General features: G+C 32.6%; 3 protein-coding genes across 4 annotated transcripts; 2 read left to right on the forward strand and 1 right to left on the reverse strand.

Moving 5' to 3' along the window:
• Positions 1-318: 318 nt before the first annotated feature.
• Positions 319-16,823, forward strand: LOC125070231 (inhibitor of Bruton tyrosine kinase). 2 transcript variants are annotated; one of them, XM_047680004.1, is made up of 16 exons: positions 319-515; positions 939-1,026; positions 1,118-1,291; positions 5,263-5,440; positions 5,939-6,156; positions 8,608-8,835; positions 8,966-9,202; positions 9,728-9,864; positions 11,193-11,327; positions 11,572-11,866; positions 12,828-12,950; positions 13,148-13,427; positions 13,763-13,946; positions 14,464-14,665; positions 15,236-16,459; positions 16,595-16,823. In XM_047680004.1, exons 3-16 carry the CDS (start codon positions 1,130-1,132, stop codon positions 16,724-16,726), a joined length of 3,735 nt encoding a protein of 1,244 aa, XP_047535960.1. In that variant the 5' UTR covers positions 319-515; positions 939-1,026; positions 1,118-1,129; the 3' UTR covers positions 16,727-16,823. The 2 variants fall into 2 exon arrangements, with proteins under 2 accessions (XP_047535960.1, XP_047535959.1); XM_047680003.1 differs by having other exon boundaries at positions 939-1,291.
• Positions 6,849-7,879, forward strand: LOC125070246 (tetraspanin-1-like). The gene has a single exon (XM_047680029.1). It carries the CDS (start codon positions 6,852-6,854, stop codon positions 7,875-7,877), a length of 1,026 nt encoding a protein of 341 aa, XP_047535985.1. The 5' UTR covers positions 6,849-6,851; the 3' UTR covers positions 7,878-7,879.
• Positions 16,824-17,494: 671 nt separating the features above from the next.
• On the reverse strand, positions 17,495-18,098 carry LOC125070258. Its single transcript, XM_047680051.1, has one exon. The coding sequence runs from the start codon at positions 17,982-17,984 to the stop codon at positions 17,610-17,612; it is 375 nt and encodes a 124-aa protein (XP_047536007.1). The 5' UTR covers positions 17,985-18,098; the 3' UTR covers positions 17,495-17,609.
• Positions 18,099-18,668: the final 570 nt, after the last annotated feature.

Genomic DNA, 18,668 nt, shown 5'->3' on the forward strand with positions numbered 1-18,668 from the left:
AACATAGCAACATATCACAAGAGCTAATTTGTTTTTACATATACAGTTATAAAGTAATATAATAAACTATTAATATCAATAGGATGAAATAACTGATAATGTAGTTATTATTTTTAAATGAAAATGTATCTAATGGTTTCTCGTATATATCATATTATGTATTTTATGTGTTCCTTTTTATTATTCTGTATTCACAAAAGGATACTATATAATTTCCTGACGTTCAAAAAGACTTCCAAGTTCCAACATTTCAATTTTCACCGTGAGAAATTGTAATTTGTGTCAGGTTGAGTTTTGCTTTTGACATAAGATACAATTTGACTTTTTGTCAAGGTGATCTAATGCCTAAAATTTTAGATTTACAAAGTTAGATAAAATTTAATAGATATTTAATGTTAGTATAATAATAACTGGTTACTGTTTATGTGCCGGTTTTTAAAGCATCGAACGTAAAATATGATGTGTTTGGTCATTTCTGAATTCGAATTTAATTGTACAGCTGTTTTCATGTAAAGGTACTGAAATATTTATATATTTAAAATTTCTATATATAAAATAAACTCAATGCCAAGGACAAATGTAATATAATACTTTAAATAATATTTAATAATAAATCAACTGTAAATACTATTAATTTATCTCTATTAAAATCTTATTTCGTGCGTCGCTTAATAATGATTTTTCCAACACGATTCATATTTTAGAATAACCATAAAAAACTCCGAGGAATAAAGGCACTACGAATACTACACAGACTTTTTTGCTTTAATGTTTATTTACATTTATTTAAATAATAACAATGAGAAATTGTTAAAAAATACACTCATAAAATATTTTATGCTATTATTTAAATGAGACGAACTAACTATAACTTTATTAAATAAAAAAATCAAATATGAATTATAAATACAAAACCTTATCTTATGTTATTTTTTCAGATTGTTACCACAGCAATTATGGTGTGTTAAAAATTTGTGACCCTTTGTGGGGTCCGGCATAGCCACCCCTTGTATCATTGCTCATTAGGTAAAATATTAAACAAATTCCATATCTAATCTGTACCTGTATAGAGATATTATTTGTACTTAGATATCTAATTATTTTGATTGGAAAATAGTAAACAGAAAACATGAATAAGATAAAAGATATAGATTGCACAAGGAATTGTAAGTCAAGAATCCATGGTCAGACGCTAACAAGTGCGATTACCAAGAGAGCTGTAAGCGATGAAGCTCTTGCCAGCTTTATTAAAACAACTTGTGCTAATTTCGCTAAAGCGTTCGATTTTGAGGTAAGATTCTTGAATTAATACCGCCATTGCTTCATTAAAATTTAAAAAATATTTAATACACCATGTTGATTTAAATGAGTGATAGGGATACTCAATGATGTAATTTTTTTTTAGTTTTATATAAATCGATGGGTCCTATGTATAACGGCCAATATGAAAATTGATAACTTTTCAGTAGACGCTCTCAAAGTTTCAATTGGATATAATTTTTACATGATTCAACTTATGTTATTAAAATTTTGCACAGTTATTATGACACCTAATGTTCATTTTTTCAGCTAGTTTGATTTATTTTTGTATTATTAGTTTTTTAGTTAATGTAGATATGACTATATACGTGACTTTTTTGTTTAGTAATATACTGAAAAAAATATAATAAAAAGGCCAATGAGTCATTTTGGTCAATTTACTCGCCAAAAACTAATAACTAAGAACGCGTATTTTAAATTTTTTGTCGGTAATTATATTGATAATAATAATACTTTATGATATATTTCACATTGACACTTATACGTTATTTTATTTAGTGTTATAAAATTATTAACCCTCAGTTAGGTCACAAAAATAAAAGCAAATAAAAAAAATTAACATCCTTATTTTTTTTAATAAACACTAAATGTAAAAATCTTTTCAAAATCACGTTGGAAATCAACAAACTTATAAAAATAAAAATATATTTAACATAATTAAAGGTTCTTAGTACACCGCCTAAGAGGAAAAAATAATAAAGTCAAAATGAATAAAATCCTTAAATGCAGAAATTAAACATTTCAAAAACATAACAAAATCACTCGTTGTCATCATTATCAGTAGTAATAATCATTGAATTATCATTAGATGCAACCAAATTTTCGTAATACGCATGATAAATTGGTGGAATAATATTTTTGCGACATAAATCAATTAAATCTTTTTTTTTTGGATGGAAGGATTGGTAATAACTGATTATAACATAATTTTAACGATATTTCCGATCTGTCAGCCATTTGTCGTCTTGTCCTAACAGAAACATTAGAAATGTCAATATGGTTTTCCAAAGCATCTTCAGATAGATCCAGTTTGTAAAACAGAATGTTTGCTTCATATTTACTGACACGAACTTGTTTGATTTTAGACCAAGGCACTTTTTGTCCTTCTGAATTTTTAGTCCAATTAAAACAAACACTAGCTTGCATATTTTTGAAGTCAAAAATCATGTTTTGAGATACATCTATAACATTATAAGGAGCTCCTTTCATCCCATCTTATTAATGAACTCCACTCAGATGGCGTATAAATATTCTTATATCTTGAAGCTTTCTCAATTGTGGCATGTATGGAATCACCCTCATTCTGCGTATGTCCTTTTTCAAGGAAAGTATGTTTAATATTAATACTAAGCTGTTTAGCTGCATAGAGGTACATAAAAAACATTATCCTATTTCTATTTTGGCCAGTACAATTATCTGACCAAAATCTAAAGTCATCACAGCCCTCTTTATTCTTAAGTTTAATGATATCGTAAATACAGCTAGCTATTTCGTTTGAGCCCTTCATGGCTATTTGTTCATTCCACAAATAACAGGTACCAACCAAGTGCCCAATATCAAACACAGATAAATTATGAACTTTCAATCGCTTACAATAATAAAATAAGCTAATTTCACCACTAGGAGCTAGCAACACTTTCTGTAAATCAAATGTAGCACAAAATATTTTAGGATTATTTTGTGCGTTATGTTTATCGTTCTGTTTTAAAGATCTAGACATTTTTTTGTTTTTGATGTGATTTTCAAAGTTTTCTTGTATTTCCGGCGTTATTGGATTGTTTTTATAAGATAGACAGACATGACATTGATCCTTTTTGGGTTTGTGAAATGACAGATTGATATTTTTATTGACCACATCTCTATACTGCCTTAATGACTCGCATTTGCTACCATACTTAGTTGAATCAAACCACTCTATATAAATTAAACATTCGCGTAAAACTTAATGATCCGCCTAAATAAAGTTTATTACTTTCTTTACGACAATAGTGTGAATCAACCGGTTCGAATGAGTTCACGTGATCACAAATACTTTTGATCATATCTGGGTCTATAGATGTTTTATGGTGACTATGCCTACCTCTATTGTCTACTAAAGCAAAGCTACCGGTGTCACTTGATTTAGATATTGCGGTTCTTATCATCTTGGGTCCACAGCTAAGAGTATTTAAAAACATTTGTTTGCAAACAATTAACTTAGAATTTTGATGGTTTTGAATATAAGGTAAATGATAAATGTATGTAAAAGATCTCCGAGATTCACCGTCTGTAATTGTTCTTTTTTTATTTATTTTCACAACATAGTTACTAATGAAATCGTACTGTTTTGAATGGTCACCGATTTTCCAAAACTTATTAAAAATTTCAATTCTTGTGTCGTCATCTAGCTTTTGAAAACATTTCAATTTACACGTGTTTTGACATGGTTCTCCCAGTTTTTTTCCTGATCGTATCTTACCATTTCGACTATAGTAAGATTTTCCTGTATTTTTCAGTCTTTTTCTCTTTGAATCTATCCATTCATGACAAAATGTTTCCCGTAATCTTCCGCTGTCTCTTTTTTTTGTAAATCTTCTTTTTCTGGAACTTAATGGAACAGGAACCTCTCCGGATGAGTATTGTGAAATTGGAGAGGACACATTTTCATCCGTTAGTAAAGATACAACTGATGGGATTGGTTCTTCATTACCAAAAGGGTTTATACTGCCATTGGGTGACGGCATAGGAGTATATTCGCTACATATATCTTGAAAATCGGGCTCATTTGTCATTTGAATTAGATTTTGACTGTCACACCCATGAGAAGTGTAACTAATTTCATCCATCGGGTTAGTAGTTGTTATAGGACTATTTAAGGACACATTTTCTACAGTGGGTTCATTTGGCTCATGGTTATTTAGGTGTGACATATGAATATAAAGTTGTTTATCCATAGTTAATTGAACAGGTGCTATGAAAACATTTTGTGGCAGTGTGTTGTTTTGATGGCTTTGATTTAAATCTTTGTCGTCATTAAATATATCTTGCAACAAATTTAGATTTCTATAATCGTTTAATATCTCATCAGCTTCAAATGGTAATGGAGAAGCTGAAAAAGAATATGTTTGTACACTATGTAGTAATGTGGATAGTACTAAATAAACACTAAGCTACTTAAATCTCTTTCGGTGTGCAAGAATGGTAAATAAAACAACCCAAGTTAACTAATTTGAACAAGAAACTGAAAGAATAAAAAATAAAAATATATGGCCAATGTGTCTGTTTTCAATTTAAAACAAGTATAATGGCCAAAGTATCACATTGGCCCTTCTACCCAGAATACGGGTTTTTTTTAAATTATATGTACAATAATTAACTATTAATTACGTAAAAATCAATATTATCAATACATGATAATATTATAAAACAATGAAATACTTACAAAGATCAGTGTGTTTATTTTCGTCGTTCTTATAACCTAGCTGCTCACTCGAGTCACTATTATTTACATTACCAATCGCTAAATTTACTAAATTCCGACTTCTACTATACTTAGAATAATGTTTGGACGTCATGTTACACAAAATTATATCTTATAACACACATAATATTCACTAAAATATTGGTAAATTATTATTACAGCACGATACCGTTCCGTGTGTCGTAGAAGCGCTTAACTGACTGATTGGCTGTTGAAGTAAACTAATACGCGGGATTTCCCCGCGTACAAGTCTCGAATTACCGTTTTGCCTTTATACGTTTAAAATTATGTCACATAAGCTCTTTTACAGCAGAAAAAAATAGTATTTGCATCTATAAATGTGTATTTTTTTTAATGCAACTTGTTAAATAGACTAATAGGAAGCATTTGACACAAAAAAGTGAAAATGCTAAAATTGTTGCATTGGCCCATGTACGTAGGACCCATCGAAATGTCAATTTGAATCTAAAATTGATTTCCAGGGCCGCACTGCGTTGCAAATGTCAGCGTCTAGAGGCAGAAATGGTTTAATGGAATGGCTTTTGCGTCATTCATCTGATGCTTTTATAAATGCAAAGGACCGTGAATCTGGTTATACACCATTGCACAGGAGCATTTTCTATGGGCAAATACATTCAGCTGTCTCCCTCATGAAACTTGGTATGTAATAAATAAACATTCAAATATTATGATCATATATAATAAATAATGTAGCTTTATTATATATTCAAAAAATCAAAATATACTTTTTTCAAGTAGGCTTTTAGAAGCACTTTTGAATCGTTATTTAACAAACTATTTAAAGTAAAGCTACTACCGGTTCGGAATGTAGGTTCTACCGAGAAGAACCGGCAAGAAACTCAATAGTTACTCTTTTTCAACATCTTAATATACAGTCATCTTAGTTAAATAAAATTTATATAAGTATGTCATGTCTCCTGCCTGGAAATCAACAAGCATTAACTCCATGCTTTTTTTTATTATCATAATATTTGAGATAGTGTAGTTGTTGCACCTACATTCATTTAATTTTAAACTTTCAAAAAGTAAGTGTTTTGTGATATCACAATTTTTATTTATAGAGAATAAAATTAATTTAATTTCTTTGTGTGTGTGTGTCTTAAGTCCTTTTTCAATTATTATTAAACATTTATTTAGGTGTTAACATGGATATCCTAGACAAAGATGATTATAAGGCCATTGACCATGCTATGCTAGACAAGCATTACATGTACAAGCTCACTGGCTCTGAGCCTTGTGATGCATATGTATGGGGCAGCAACTCAAATTATACCCTCGGTACTGGATCTCATCAACCCCGGAACATACCTGATCTACTGACTTGCTTCAGTCGCGATAACGCCAATGTAAAACAGGTAAGAAATATAATTTTATTAAATATCCTTAGACATACTTGAGCTAATAAAAAGTTTTTATATAAGTATTTTGTAATATTGTAAAGTAATTTGAACATACACTGTCAATTATATTTAACTGAAGAAGGATCTCCCATCTTCTTCAGTTTACTATAATTGGGGAAAAAACTAAAAAGATAACTGCAAAGTTAAAAAGTCATTGTCAATAGAGATAATATAATTCAATATTTATCAAATACTAGTTGTCGCCCGTGGCTTTGTTCGCGTTTTCGGGGTGCGTCGTCAGGTGTCAAGCATAAAAAAGTATAAAGAATATGTTCTTCCTTGGAGTTAAAGCTTGCTTCGTACTAAATTTTATCAAAATCGGTTAAGTAGTTTGGCCGTGAAAGAGCAACAGACAGACAGGCAGAGTTACTTTCCTATTTATAATATTAGTATAAATGTAACAAACGAAAGAAGCAAAAAAGTTCAATCAAATGCTAAATAGCCCTTGTACGTTCAAGGTCATATTTTTACCTTCAAAACAAATCGCTCGATGTTTTCTTGAGCACAAATAAACGACTAATTAATATCAAACCTCTTTGAAGTATTCTAATGTCAACGTATTATTTTTTATTAAATTAATAATAATTAATTGTGAAGAGTCATTTATCAAAAATTATAAAATGTTTTCTAATCATTAGAAAATTAATAAAATGCATACAATTGGATTACCTCGAACCTGTTTAGGATTTACAAATATATTGTTTTTTCTGTTCGGAGTTGTGACTTGTGCGGTATGCGTATGGTGTGTCATAAACACGGACTTCTTCCGTGAAGTAAACTACACGGTGACAAAGAGTTCTCTCGTATCAACCATAGCGAACTTCGTCAACCTAAAACTATGGTTCACTCCAATGACCTCTATTCTGATACCAATAGCTATTTTAACTGTGCTGACGTCATGTTGTGGAATCCTCGGCGCTGGTTGTAAAATGAAATGTGCTATAAAATCTTACATATTTCTTGTAACTGTGCTATCGTCAACAGCTTTCTGGTTATTCTTTATATCCTGCATGTATAACATTTACACGAATAATGAGAAGACTCGTGTATTTATGCAATCGACTATTAAGACGAATTACGGCAAAGAAAATGACCTTATAACCCAAACGTGGAACTATATCATGATAAACTACGAGTGTTGCGGTGCCGTCGATTATACAGATTTTATTGATTCTAAATGGCACCAAGCTAATTTGGATAAACTGTATCCTGTTCAATGTTGCAAGTTGATTAATAAGGCGAGCTTAGTGCCGATATCTCCGGAATGTCCGACATCACACAGTCCAGACGTGCAAACGAATAAAAATCGAAGTTGTTTTAAAGCTTTACGAGATTCAATCGCTGCGACTAAAGGAAAGATATTTTTCTATATAATACTTTTAGCCCTCGGTTATACGATTTTGGTACTTTTTGCTTATTGTATAATAAGAGGAGAGCCCTTGATTGGTGCTGTAGCTGGAAACCTTAGTGCTCTTTTACCAAAACGTCCGGAGAAACTGGATCCAGGAATTCCATCTAATTCGTCTCTAGATAACATGCTGTTTGTGGCAGATCCACCGAAAAAAGTCGTCAGGGTCGTGTCTGCTGTTAATCCGCTTCAAACGTATAAGTTCACGCCAGATGCGTATGCTAGGGACGCAATGTATACGCATAACATTAAATCACAATTTAAATAAAATACGTATATTTTATTTCCTTTAACTCCTGACACTTATTAAGAAAAGTAAATATTGTCTGTAGGTTCGACTTTTGTCTGTTTTTAGTTAAATTTGAGGAACGACTCGCTTTGCTTACAGAGTAGAATTGTCTCCTATGTAATTCAAAAGCTTATGTATAAAAATATTTTGTAAGCTTAGCTTATCAATTATTATTTTAGGTTCAAACCTAAAATAATGGTCCACGTAGCGTATGGTCTTCTAGAAATGGAGCAATCGCCTGCCTTTTATTATTTAGGATAAATTAGATGTTATTGTATTTTATTGAAATCCCAAAAAAATAAACTAGAAGTAGCTATACTTATCAAGATGTCCTTATTCTATTATTTATTAAATATATTTTTTGCGTATGCAGTGTGAGTTATAAATAGCTTTTTTACGAAAAACACCATATCATAGCGTACCACGTTTTTAAATCACCATACATGCATCGTCACAAAGAGACCGGTTTTGTTTCACTTAGTATATGAATACTATGTATATGTAATCCAATTATGCATTTCCTTCATGAGATAGTCAAGCACATACTTTATAATTTGTTATAAATGCTTATTCAACTGCGATACGATTTCAGGGACGATGCGAGTTAAGGGATTGTAATTGCTGAATTTGACTAAAAACATGCAGCTCTTATTCTTGTCTAACATCTCTCTTCTAGTAAAATATATTATTGATTTTTGTTACTCTGCAGGTGTGCCTGGGTAAATTCCATAGCGTATGGGTTTGTGGTACAAGTGATGTTGGCGAGGTGTGGTGCGCGGGTCAACCGGCTGGCGAGGTGTGGTGCGCGGGTCAACCGGCTCGCGCGGGCGGTCCTCACACCACAGCCCTTAGACCAGCACCACTTAAGCTGCCAGAACCTTGCACACAAGTCGCCATAACATTGACATCCACCGTGTTCTTGCTTCAGAGTGGTGCGGTACGTACAATTAAGATGTTTCATTATATTTGAATAATGTTAATTTTATGTTATATCATTGAGCATATTTGGCATTTTTTCATGCAATTTTTTTAAAGGATTTCTAATTACTTTATTAACGAATTAACAGGTTATTCAATATTCACTGAACAACACTGAGAATCCTAGCCCGTCAAGTGTGAAAAGTCCAACGACCATTAAACTGGCATCCGTAAAACCACTTATAAAAATCTCTCAACCTCTGGGTATTTGCGCGGGACGCTCCCACGCAGTGGTCTGGAATAAACACGCCGTTTACACGTGGGGCGTTAACGTGGGCCAATTGGGACATCCACAGGAGGATAAGAACGTTCCTTTGCCAAAACGGGTAAGTTCTTATATTAATCATATTTACATTTAGAGACAACGCGTATTATGATGATAAAGAACAAACAAACGCGACACAAAATGATAAAGAACGTAAAATTAGCATTCGTTTGTTCTTTTTGGAATGTGAATTATGTTTGTAAATGGACGTCGTCAAAAGTCTAAACCATTGCTCTGTCGTACGACTCCGATCATAGGGTCTAAGAGGCTACGTCCCTTGTCTGAAATTATGGTTTACTCGCACACAGAAAAAGAACACATACACGCACACACACAAATTATGTTTAGTGGTACACTGATTGATAATAGAGAATCATGAGGTTCCCCATTAAGAATGCAAGATGTATAACATTTGTATATAATTAAAATCCGCATTGATGATCATGATTTATTTTTAATTTGGTATACAAGAATAACTAGCACTAGTTTCAGTCCGGTTCTTCTCGATACGATAATCCTACAAAAATATGTAGTCAATAGGTATGTAAGAGATAACTAGAATAAAGTATATTTTTAATTCGATTAGGTTGGTATATCACTGAATAACAAAGAAGAAGCGAGCGTCCAACTCGTGGACGCCACAGACGCGGCGACGGTCATCACGACCAGTCGCGGGGACGTCTATCTCCTGCACAAGTATCTATGCAAGAAGATCGCCATCAAGTATGTTTAATATTTTTCGCAAGGATCGCAATTCCAATCGTTCCATTTTTGAAATATTTGACAAATAAGCTTTATACAATTTATTTTGTCGACGGTACCTACTATCCGGTATATTGGCGGTATATGCCTAAGCCGGTATAGCCATAAATAATTTAAATTATCAACAGTACCCGATTAATAGATAAAATAAATCTTGTTAATGTTCAAAAACAGATATCAACAACCAAAACCCACCTGCAATTCTCCTTATAACAATTATGCATACAATAAAATGCTAAAAAGAAAAATGCCCCAAAAGAAGTGTTTTACTACCGCGGTACAGTTAACACTTATTCGATATATCAAATTGTTAAATAGTTTGCATAGATTCAGTCTCAGTTATAAACGCTGATATCTTCCTTGTACCTTGTTCTCCCGTTTTATAACATACTATAAAACGGGATAGGTATTAACCAACCATATGTTGCATTCATCTTTTTTATAAATAGATGGACGGGCGAATGGGACGCCAGAGTTAATGATTCCTTATAACACCAATGACCCACAAATCTTGGGAACTAAGATGTTATGTCTTATACACAGAGTTACACAGGCTTACTCGGCCATCATACCGAAACAACAACAATACTGTAGTTTTGCTGGCGGTATAATATTTAACAAATCGTTGATACCTACTTAGAAGGTTATCATAAAGCCCTAACCTAACGTTTGAGAAATTACTGTTAAGTGTGGCCATTAAATAAATCTGTTCGTTTTAAATATTACATTGTAATCTTGGTTTGATAACCTTTTACATTATCAATACGAGTCAATGTACTTTAATCAATATAGATGAAATTGTGTGTAATCTGTAATTTAAATACATAACAAGATATGTAATTAACACGTTTTACAACTCTACATCTTATATACATATTAATAGCGTAATCCGATTTTTGTCCCAGCGATTATGGGACGATAAAAAATCGGTTATGGTCTCATTCGTGCATTGAAGAGCTCCAGCCGTAGATGTGCAGAAAAATAAAGAAGATTCTGGATTACAATTTATTAAATTGTTATGAATTAATTTATTGGGCGGAAAAAAGTTACTGGCCATGTAGAGATTATAAAAAAAAAAAAAAACAAATGAACATCGTGCGAGCAGACGTCGTCAGTTTGCAATGAAATTAAATTAAAAAAAACCTGTGATCGGCTTCGAAGTTTGTAACACATTAACAGCCTGTAAATTTCCCACTGCTGGGCTAAGGTCTCCTCTCCCTTCGAGGAGAAAGTATCGAGCATCCCGTCTTAATAATATATTGTTTAAAGTAATAATTAATGATTTTCAGGCAAATAAATATACGTCAAGTTTGCGTAGAAGCTAAAGTAAGCGAACAAGGTTCATATTCCCGTGTCACCGTTCTGCTTCTGACAAACGTGGGCCATCTTATGATTTGGCAAGACACTGCTAACAAGCTGACCAGGTAAATACAGATAAGAAAAATAATACGTATTATTAAATAAAGCAATCTAACATAATTTAAAAAGCTAATACACTCACTACGATACATTTAACACATACACGTTTATCGACATAATATTTAATATGAAACATATGTATGCATGTACATCATTTGTGTTTACATTTGAATTTTTTTATTGAGCCTCATTTTTCCTACGTATCTTTCTATCATATATATATAATATCAATTAACATTTAACTTACAGATGCGTGTTTGGTCTAAGCCACCAAACTATAATTACCCACGTGTCTTTGACACACGACGCTCTCTACTTCACTACCAAGCACGGCGAAGCGTTCATTGGCCACATCTCCCGCAAGACCACGCCCCCTTCCTCGCAGCCAATCAGAAAAGACAGAGAAAAGGACAACAGATCCGCTCTCGTTAAATTCCTAGAGAAGGACGACTGTACGTCCGTTCGAATCACGAAGATTCCGAACATACACAGAGCTGTTGCAATAAATGTGGACAGCGAGGGACTTAATTTTGCTTGCCTTCAGGTAAATTGTTTAACCATTAATTTTTATGCACAAATTCAAACGCATCGATTCAGACTTCAGCATAATTCTACAAATTACTTCCATATATTTAAGTATTATTTCACTAATGTATGTATTCATTTCTAAATATATATTTACTAACGTAAAACACATACAGAGAATACCAATCATCACCTCTGCACCAAAGTTACCTTACTTTGTGATAAGGTCTCACCTTGAACCGCTCGTGATATTTAATACTTTGTTTTCATTCTTACTCTATAATCTTTGTTTATATTAAGCAAATTAACAAAACGTTTATATCCAGTTATTAGCAGTAGTACATAACTTTTTCGTCATTAAATCATACATATATAGTCCAATAGCTAAAGGAGTAAAGATAAACAAAGATTAGGTTTACATATTCAATGAGATTTGCTAATAGCTCTGCTATATTATAAACTAGAAACAGTCCTTGATTAACACATATTTATTTATAATACAACACTTTTCGACTTAACTTATTATATACACTTTAATTTACCTAATAAAGTTCCGACATTCAACCTACTTCCAACATTCGAAATGCTATTTTTTACCATACCATAAAGTATCCAAATACTATAGATTATTTGAAATCTCATGATGTAAATTCTATTCTAGTTCAAGGCTGTTTACTTGTCTTACCCCTCGTGATATTGGACTTAACTGCTTCTTTGCTAGCTATCTGTATATATGGGCGTAGGTCCGAAGGTATTGGATTCCAACCTCAGGTCGGACTGATAAACAGTTATTAAGATTTTCTATCCGTAGTATGCAAATCACGTAAAACTGATGCATGATTGAATTTATTTCGGTCGTGTCGTATTTGCCGTTCCATCGGATTGTGAGAGTGAGAATAGAGAGTGCACCTGCGTGCACAACTGTATGTGCCATTCACAATTGACTGGGATGAGTATTTCGAATTCTTTATGCGTTTCAGATGAAACCAGCATGCGGTCTGACGTCACTCCCTGATTTGTCACCGTCGAGTCTCTCCAAGCACATGGAATGTCTATTAGAGACAGCTGCTGAAGATGACATTCTACATGACGTTATATTTAAGGTATTTAATTAGAAAACAATTAAAACAAAATGCTTAACAAACATTTTCACCAAAAATATTAACTTAAAGTTATATGAAAATAATATATGGCTATATTACCCCTTTCAAAAAGTTACAGAAAACGCCGCCATACTGTATATCCATAATTTCATGGCACTGTGTTGCTAGCTAATAAAATTACTTTTCCCTAAACCAAGGTTGGTGCCAAACATTTCCCCGCCCACATCTTCATAATAGCGTCCAGTAGCGACTATTTGTACAAACTTTACCAAGAAACAAGCACAAAGGAGCACAAACCAACGATTAATTTAGAAAATGTCCATCCGGAAGTATTCGAAAGGATTATAAGATTTATGTACACTGGGACGTGTGATGTGGCCGAGTTAGGAGCATGTGAGCTGAAGATAAGGAAGGAAGATCTGATTGGCGCGAATAAGAAAGGGAAGGAAGATGTCGAAATTGAAACTGATTTAATAGGTAAGATTTGTATCATTAGCGATTAAATGTAAACAAATTCAATGTATTTATAATATATTGATATACTATCAAACAAATATTACATACAATTATTTATACGTAAAATCAATATTGTATGAAACGACACTGAAGATTTTTTTTTTATATTGTCGCTTAGAAGATTCACTTGACACATTTATGGAAACAATGAAAGAAGAGTTACTCTTCTATCATAGGACCGAGACTGTAACCTAGTTTAACTGTTAATAATAGAGAGATCTCACTTGTAAATTTTACTCTTTTATGTACCATTTTGAATAAATAAAAGCTTCCTTTAATATAAAACATGTCTTCAGATAATCCTGCAGAGATATCAGCATTTGAAGTGTACAAGAACACGGAGAAGAAGAGAGGAAACCGCCGTCGGAACATTGAAACTCCGCCGCGTACACATTTGTTCTGCGACCCAATCAAATTAGTGCAAGCAACAGCGAAACGGCTGCAAGTTATGGGATTGCATAAGCTGCTTGATAAATTCTAGTGAGTATTTTTGTTAATTGTATAATAACGTAGTCGAACCTTTGTTTTTACTAAGAATTTTTTTTAAGGCAACACAGCCCCGCAACGCGATATTTATAGGCTGTTAATGTTTATTTTCTTCTGCTCCTTACACTGCCATCTAGGATCTAATACTTAGCCAATCAGGGCAAGGTAGTAGGAACAGCCAGTAGATTTCCCACTGCTAAACTAAGGCCTCCTATCCCTTTGAGGAGAAGTTTGGGAGCTTATTCTACCAGGCTGCTCCAATGCGGGTTGGTGAATACACATGTGGCCAAATTTCGTAGTATCGCATACGCATGCAGGTTTTCTCACGATGTTTTCCTACACCGCCGAGCACTCAGATGAAATATAAACTCAAATTATGCACATGAAAGTTCAGTGGTGCTTACTTGGGTTTGCACTGGGCCATCTCGGCTATTACGTTGGCACAAGGTACCTAACACCTATACACGCGAACTGTAACTAGTTTACTATAAATATATAATGTTATTTTAAGTTACAGGGATGGCGTCGTGTGTCTTAAAGAAAGCGCAACTCATACTAAGAACTGTCCTCCTACATGGGACCGAGAAAGCTATTCAGAATTAGTGGACACCAACGTCTGTTCCAAAGACGGCGTGTTGATATCAGCTCATAAATGTATCCTAGCGGCTCGGCTAGAGTATTTCCATGGCATGTTTATGCATTCCTGGACTGAGGTAATTATATTACGATGCTCGTTTTCTGTAATGGCTACTAGAAAATGCACAGACATCTTTACCCCTTCGCAATCGTAGTTTGTGAAACACGATCAGAGAGAGTATGTACTCTGTGTATGGGCACATAATGCCTTTACATACAATTCGTAACATGGAGGCGTAATACTGCTAAAAAGACCAGATTGAAAATTTCTTATTAGAGTAAACAATAGCCTTAGTCTAGTTTCTATTATTTTCAGTGTTTCTATTTAAATTTTACTTTGAAGCAATTAAGTATAAAAAAGTCTTAAAATTTTCGGATAAACCTTGAATATTTAAGAACTTTTGTATTATATGTATTTTTTTTTAAATATTTGTACAATTTTAAAAATAATTAAATTAAGAAAATAATATGTTCGTCATTGCAAAGTTATGCCGATCAGGAATTTACATCTGTTAAAAAGATCAAGCTATCTTGTACAGGGTATAACCTTTAGATCAACAAAAAGTAATTCTTGATTTAATAATTTAATTTAAGAAATTTACTTTATAGAATATAAAATGTATTTAAATAAACAATGTCTGTTTCAGAGCAAGTTACTATCTACAGTAACACTACCAATTAATCACGGAATTCTCCTCCCTGTTATAAACTTCTTGTACACGGATAAGTGTCCAGAAATTGAAACCTCGGACAGCATAGATTTCATTTGCAGCATGCTCATTGTATCTGATCAATTATTTATCGGCCGACTCAGAGAAATGTGCGAGATTGCCCTCGCTAGCCTGATATCATTGAAGAACTGTACCGAACTCTGTCAATTCGCACACACCTACAACGCGACACAACTTAAACAATGTTGCATGGAATACATATCGCTAAATGTAAACAGTATTCTGGAGAACAGGTCCTTGGACTTGCTAGAAGAATCTTTACTAGAAGACATATCCAAGTATTATTGCACGTTCAACCCCATTATGTCATCGCGAGTAATCACCCCGTTCTACAATGCACCCAGCGATGAAGTTATCGACGAATGCGCCAAAATACTTCCCGTGGATTTAGACTTTGTAGATGAGGATGTTAAAAAAGAGGACAGCGTCATTGAAGTTAATAAAAAAAAGAAACAAAAGAAGATAGAATATACCGAAAGCGAGAAGGCGAGACGGAGATATGAATCAGTCAGCTCGGTGACTTCGTTGGACCTATCTCACGATACATCTGGCGATGTTACGTTATCGCTCAGCGCTATTTCTAAAAGTGTGGAAAAAAAATCTCAAGATACAGGAAAGTGGACTGAGGTTCCAACATCACAGCAAAAACAACAAAAAGTTGTACAAGCACGCTTGAAAGCGATATCATCTGCTAAAGATATTCTTAACGAACCACCAGCCAATTCTTTTACAAAACTCACTAAGAACAATTCTTCTAGTGCCATTTCTCAGGAACCTTCGACACCGACTACCTCTCGCATGTCCGTATCTCCCAAAGAATCACCATTATCTGAATCATGTTGGGGTCAAAGGAATCTAGTCATAAACCATGTTGGACCCAAGTTATCTCAGAAACAAAGAAAAAAATTGGCTAATGAACAATCATCTCCTCAGACTCTTGACGATTATTTCTCCAACAAACTTACCATTGGTAGTCCCCCCGACAAACCAAAGAATCCCTGGAAGATTTGTGAAACACCCATCGCTAACAGTAGCCCGAATAAACCAAGTGCCATGAAATTTGATACAATTTTAGCTGATCAGAAAAAGCAGAAAGATGACCTCTCAAGGATCATGACGAAACCTCTAACTTTGACACAGGTTTGGGACATTTTGATAATAGTAAATTTTATAGTAAATTTTGCTAACAACTTTAAAATGAAATGTTAACTTTGCAGTTATTTTTATTTTAATTTATTATAGTAATGTCTTACATGTGTATTTGTTACTTTGTAGCTTGAAGATAAAGCCATTGAGGAACTGGAAAGGTTCTATAACATACATGAAATTGACGATGAACTTATAACAGTAAGACGCATAGAGTTGCAAGTGTCTTCCCCGCAATGGATCCACACTGCCCCAAAGTGATAATATTGTGCTATTTTTACATATTGACAATTTGTGATGATAATAATATTTTAATATATGTTATATGTATGTGCAAAAACTGTTGTATTATTATTAATAAAAGACAAAATTATCTTTACTAATTAAAATTGTCTTCGTAAAGAACATAAAAAAATTCATTAACTTCTTGAGTGCACTTTCACATATTTGAATATTGTTTTATAGAATAAATGATTGGACAAAATTCAATTTCAAATGTTATGCACAATCAGTAATATCCTCTTAACTGAATTATATAACTGAAATATAACACTATTTAATTTGATCTGACTAATTAGCGATCCGAACTGAATGTCTTTTCACCAAAACTTTTAGTGCTATTAAGATTTTCTAGAAAAATATCTGTCACCTAATTATAATCTCGCTTGAAGGCTTACTCTACATTGTGTATCCAGAGTTTACAGACTCTCATTATTGTCTTGAAAATATCAATACTAGTTATTAATACAGCTCTAACAAGCTTGGTTTTCTATGCAAAAATATTGTATGAAAAAAAGCAACTATTTATAAAATTTAGGTTATTAAGAATTTTTTATATACATTTTTAGAAATAACAGTGAAAAATGGAACAACCTGCATTATTAAATTCTACCAAAAATCTTTTAAGCAAATTGATTCTGTACCCAATTCAAGTATTAGAATTTATCAAATTTTAATGATAATCTTTCAGCTGAAAAAAGTAAAATAAATTAACAATATATGTACAAAATAACTGACAACTTAATTACCTAAGCATATTTATTACACTACAATAATTTAACAGTACAATAGCACTTAATAAAACACAATTTTCATTTATATTCTATATTAATTACATATAAACTACTTTTATAATATTACAACGCTACTGGCCAGGTGGAAATGACTTTAATAGTTGATTCAGTTGTCTGTGTGTCAGGCTCTTTTCACCAGGAACCAATATACCTTTCTTGCCTTGATCTCTTTGAAGTTTTGATCGTTCATTGTAGTCTTTGAAACAAGATTGAAAAGCCGAGACTTCTTTCAAGCACTGCTCTTGATCGAACTCTGCTTTCTTGAAACAGGCAAACATTACAGCCATCTCTTGCATACAAGCAGCTTCTTTTAATTTATCTCCTTTACCAGACACGGCTTTCTTAAGTCGTAAAGGTAACAGCATTTGAAAAGGGATAGGCTCCCTTTGTGGTCTTCTTGCACTCTTGCTTGAAGGTGCAGTATAGAATATCGTGTTCAATCTCATTTTTTATTAATTTACTTATGATTAGGTTGCAAAAATAGAAGAAATTAAAATATGTAATTTCACAAATAGGTTATGTTTTCGCAAGAGTTTTAAATGACATAATGAAATTGACAACTCCTGATTTGACAATTGATGTATGCCTAGAAACTGTATTATAGGTATTTTAATGTTAAAGTAATAAATTATACAAAAATGTATAATTCATTTTTATTACTAAATTAATTTAATAATTGTATATTCTTTTTATATTCAATAATAATAAAAATAATAATAGTTTGGATGTTAACTTTGCTGATAATGATCTATATGCGAGCAATTATATTTGCTTACATCTTTTTAATAAGAAACCCAGTGACAAAGATACATAATATATATCTTTCTCTATAAAGGTAAATATTACAACTATCGATATAGGTAGGATCATTATAACATTTTAAATAATTAAAAAAATATATACAATGATATTTAGTGATAAACATTATTAATGATATTCTAATCGATGAAACATGATGTTATTACTAAAAAATCTCTTGTGGTGAAACTAAGGGAGTGAAGACGTAGAACACATATTCATTATATAGGATTTAGTATTCTTTCCCAGTTTTAAAATTAATTCTAGAATTATCAACTCCAAATAAAACCGATTACAGAATTGAAATATTTCAATCATCTCTTTAATCTTAA

The sequence above is a fragment of the Vanessa atalanta genome, chromosome 17, assembly GCF_905147765.1.
Source record: "Vanessa atalanta chromosome 17, ilVanAtal1.2, whole genome shotgun sequence".
Taxonomy (NCBI): Eukaryota; Metazoa; Arthropoda; class Insecta; order Lepidoptera; family Nymphalidae; genus Vanessa; species Vanessa atalanta.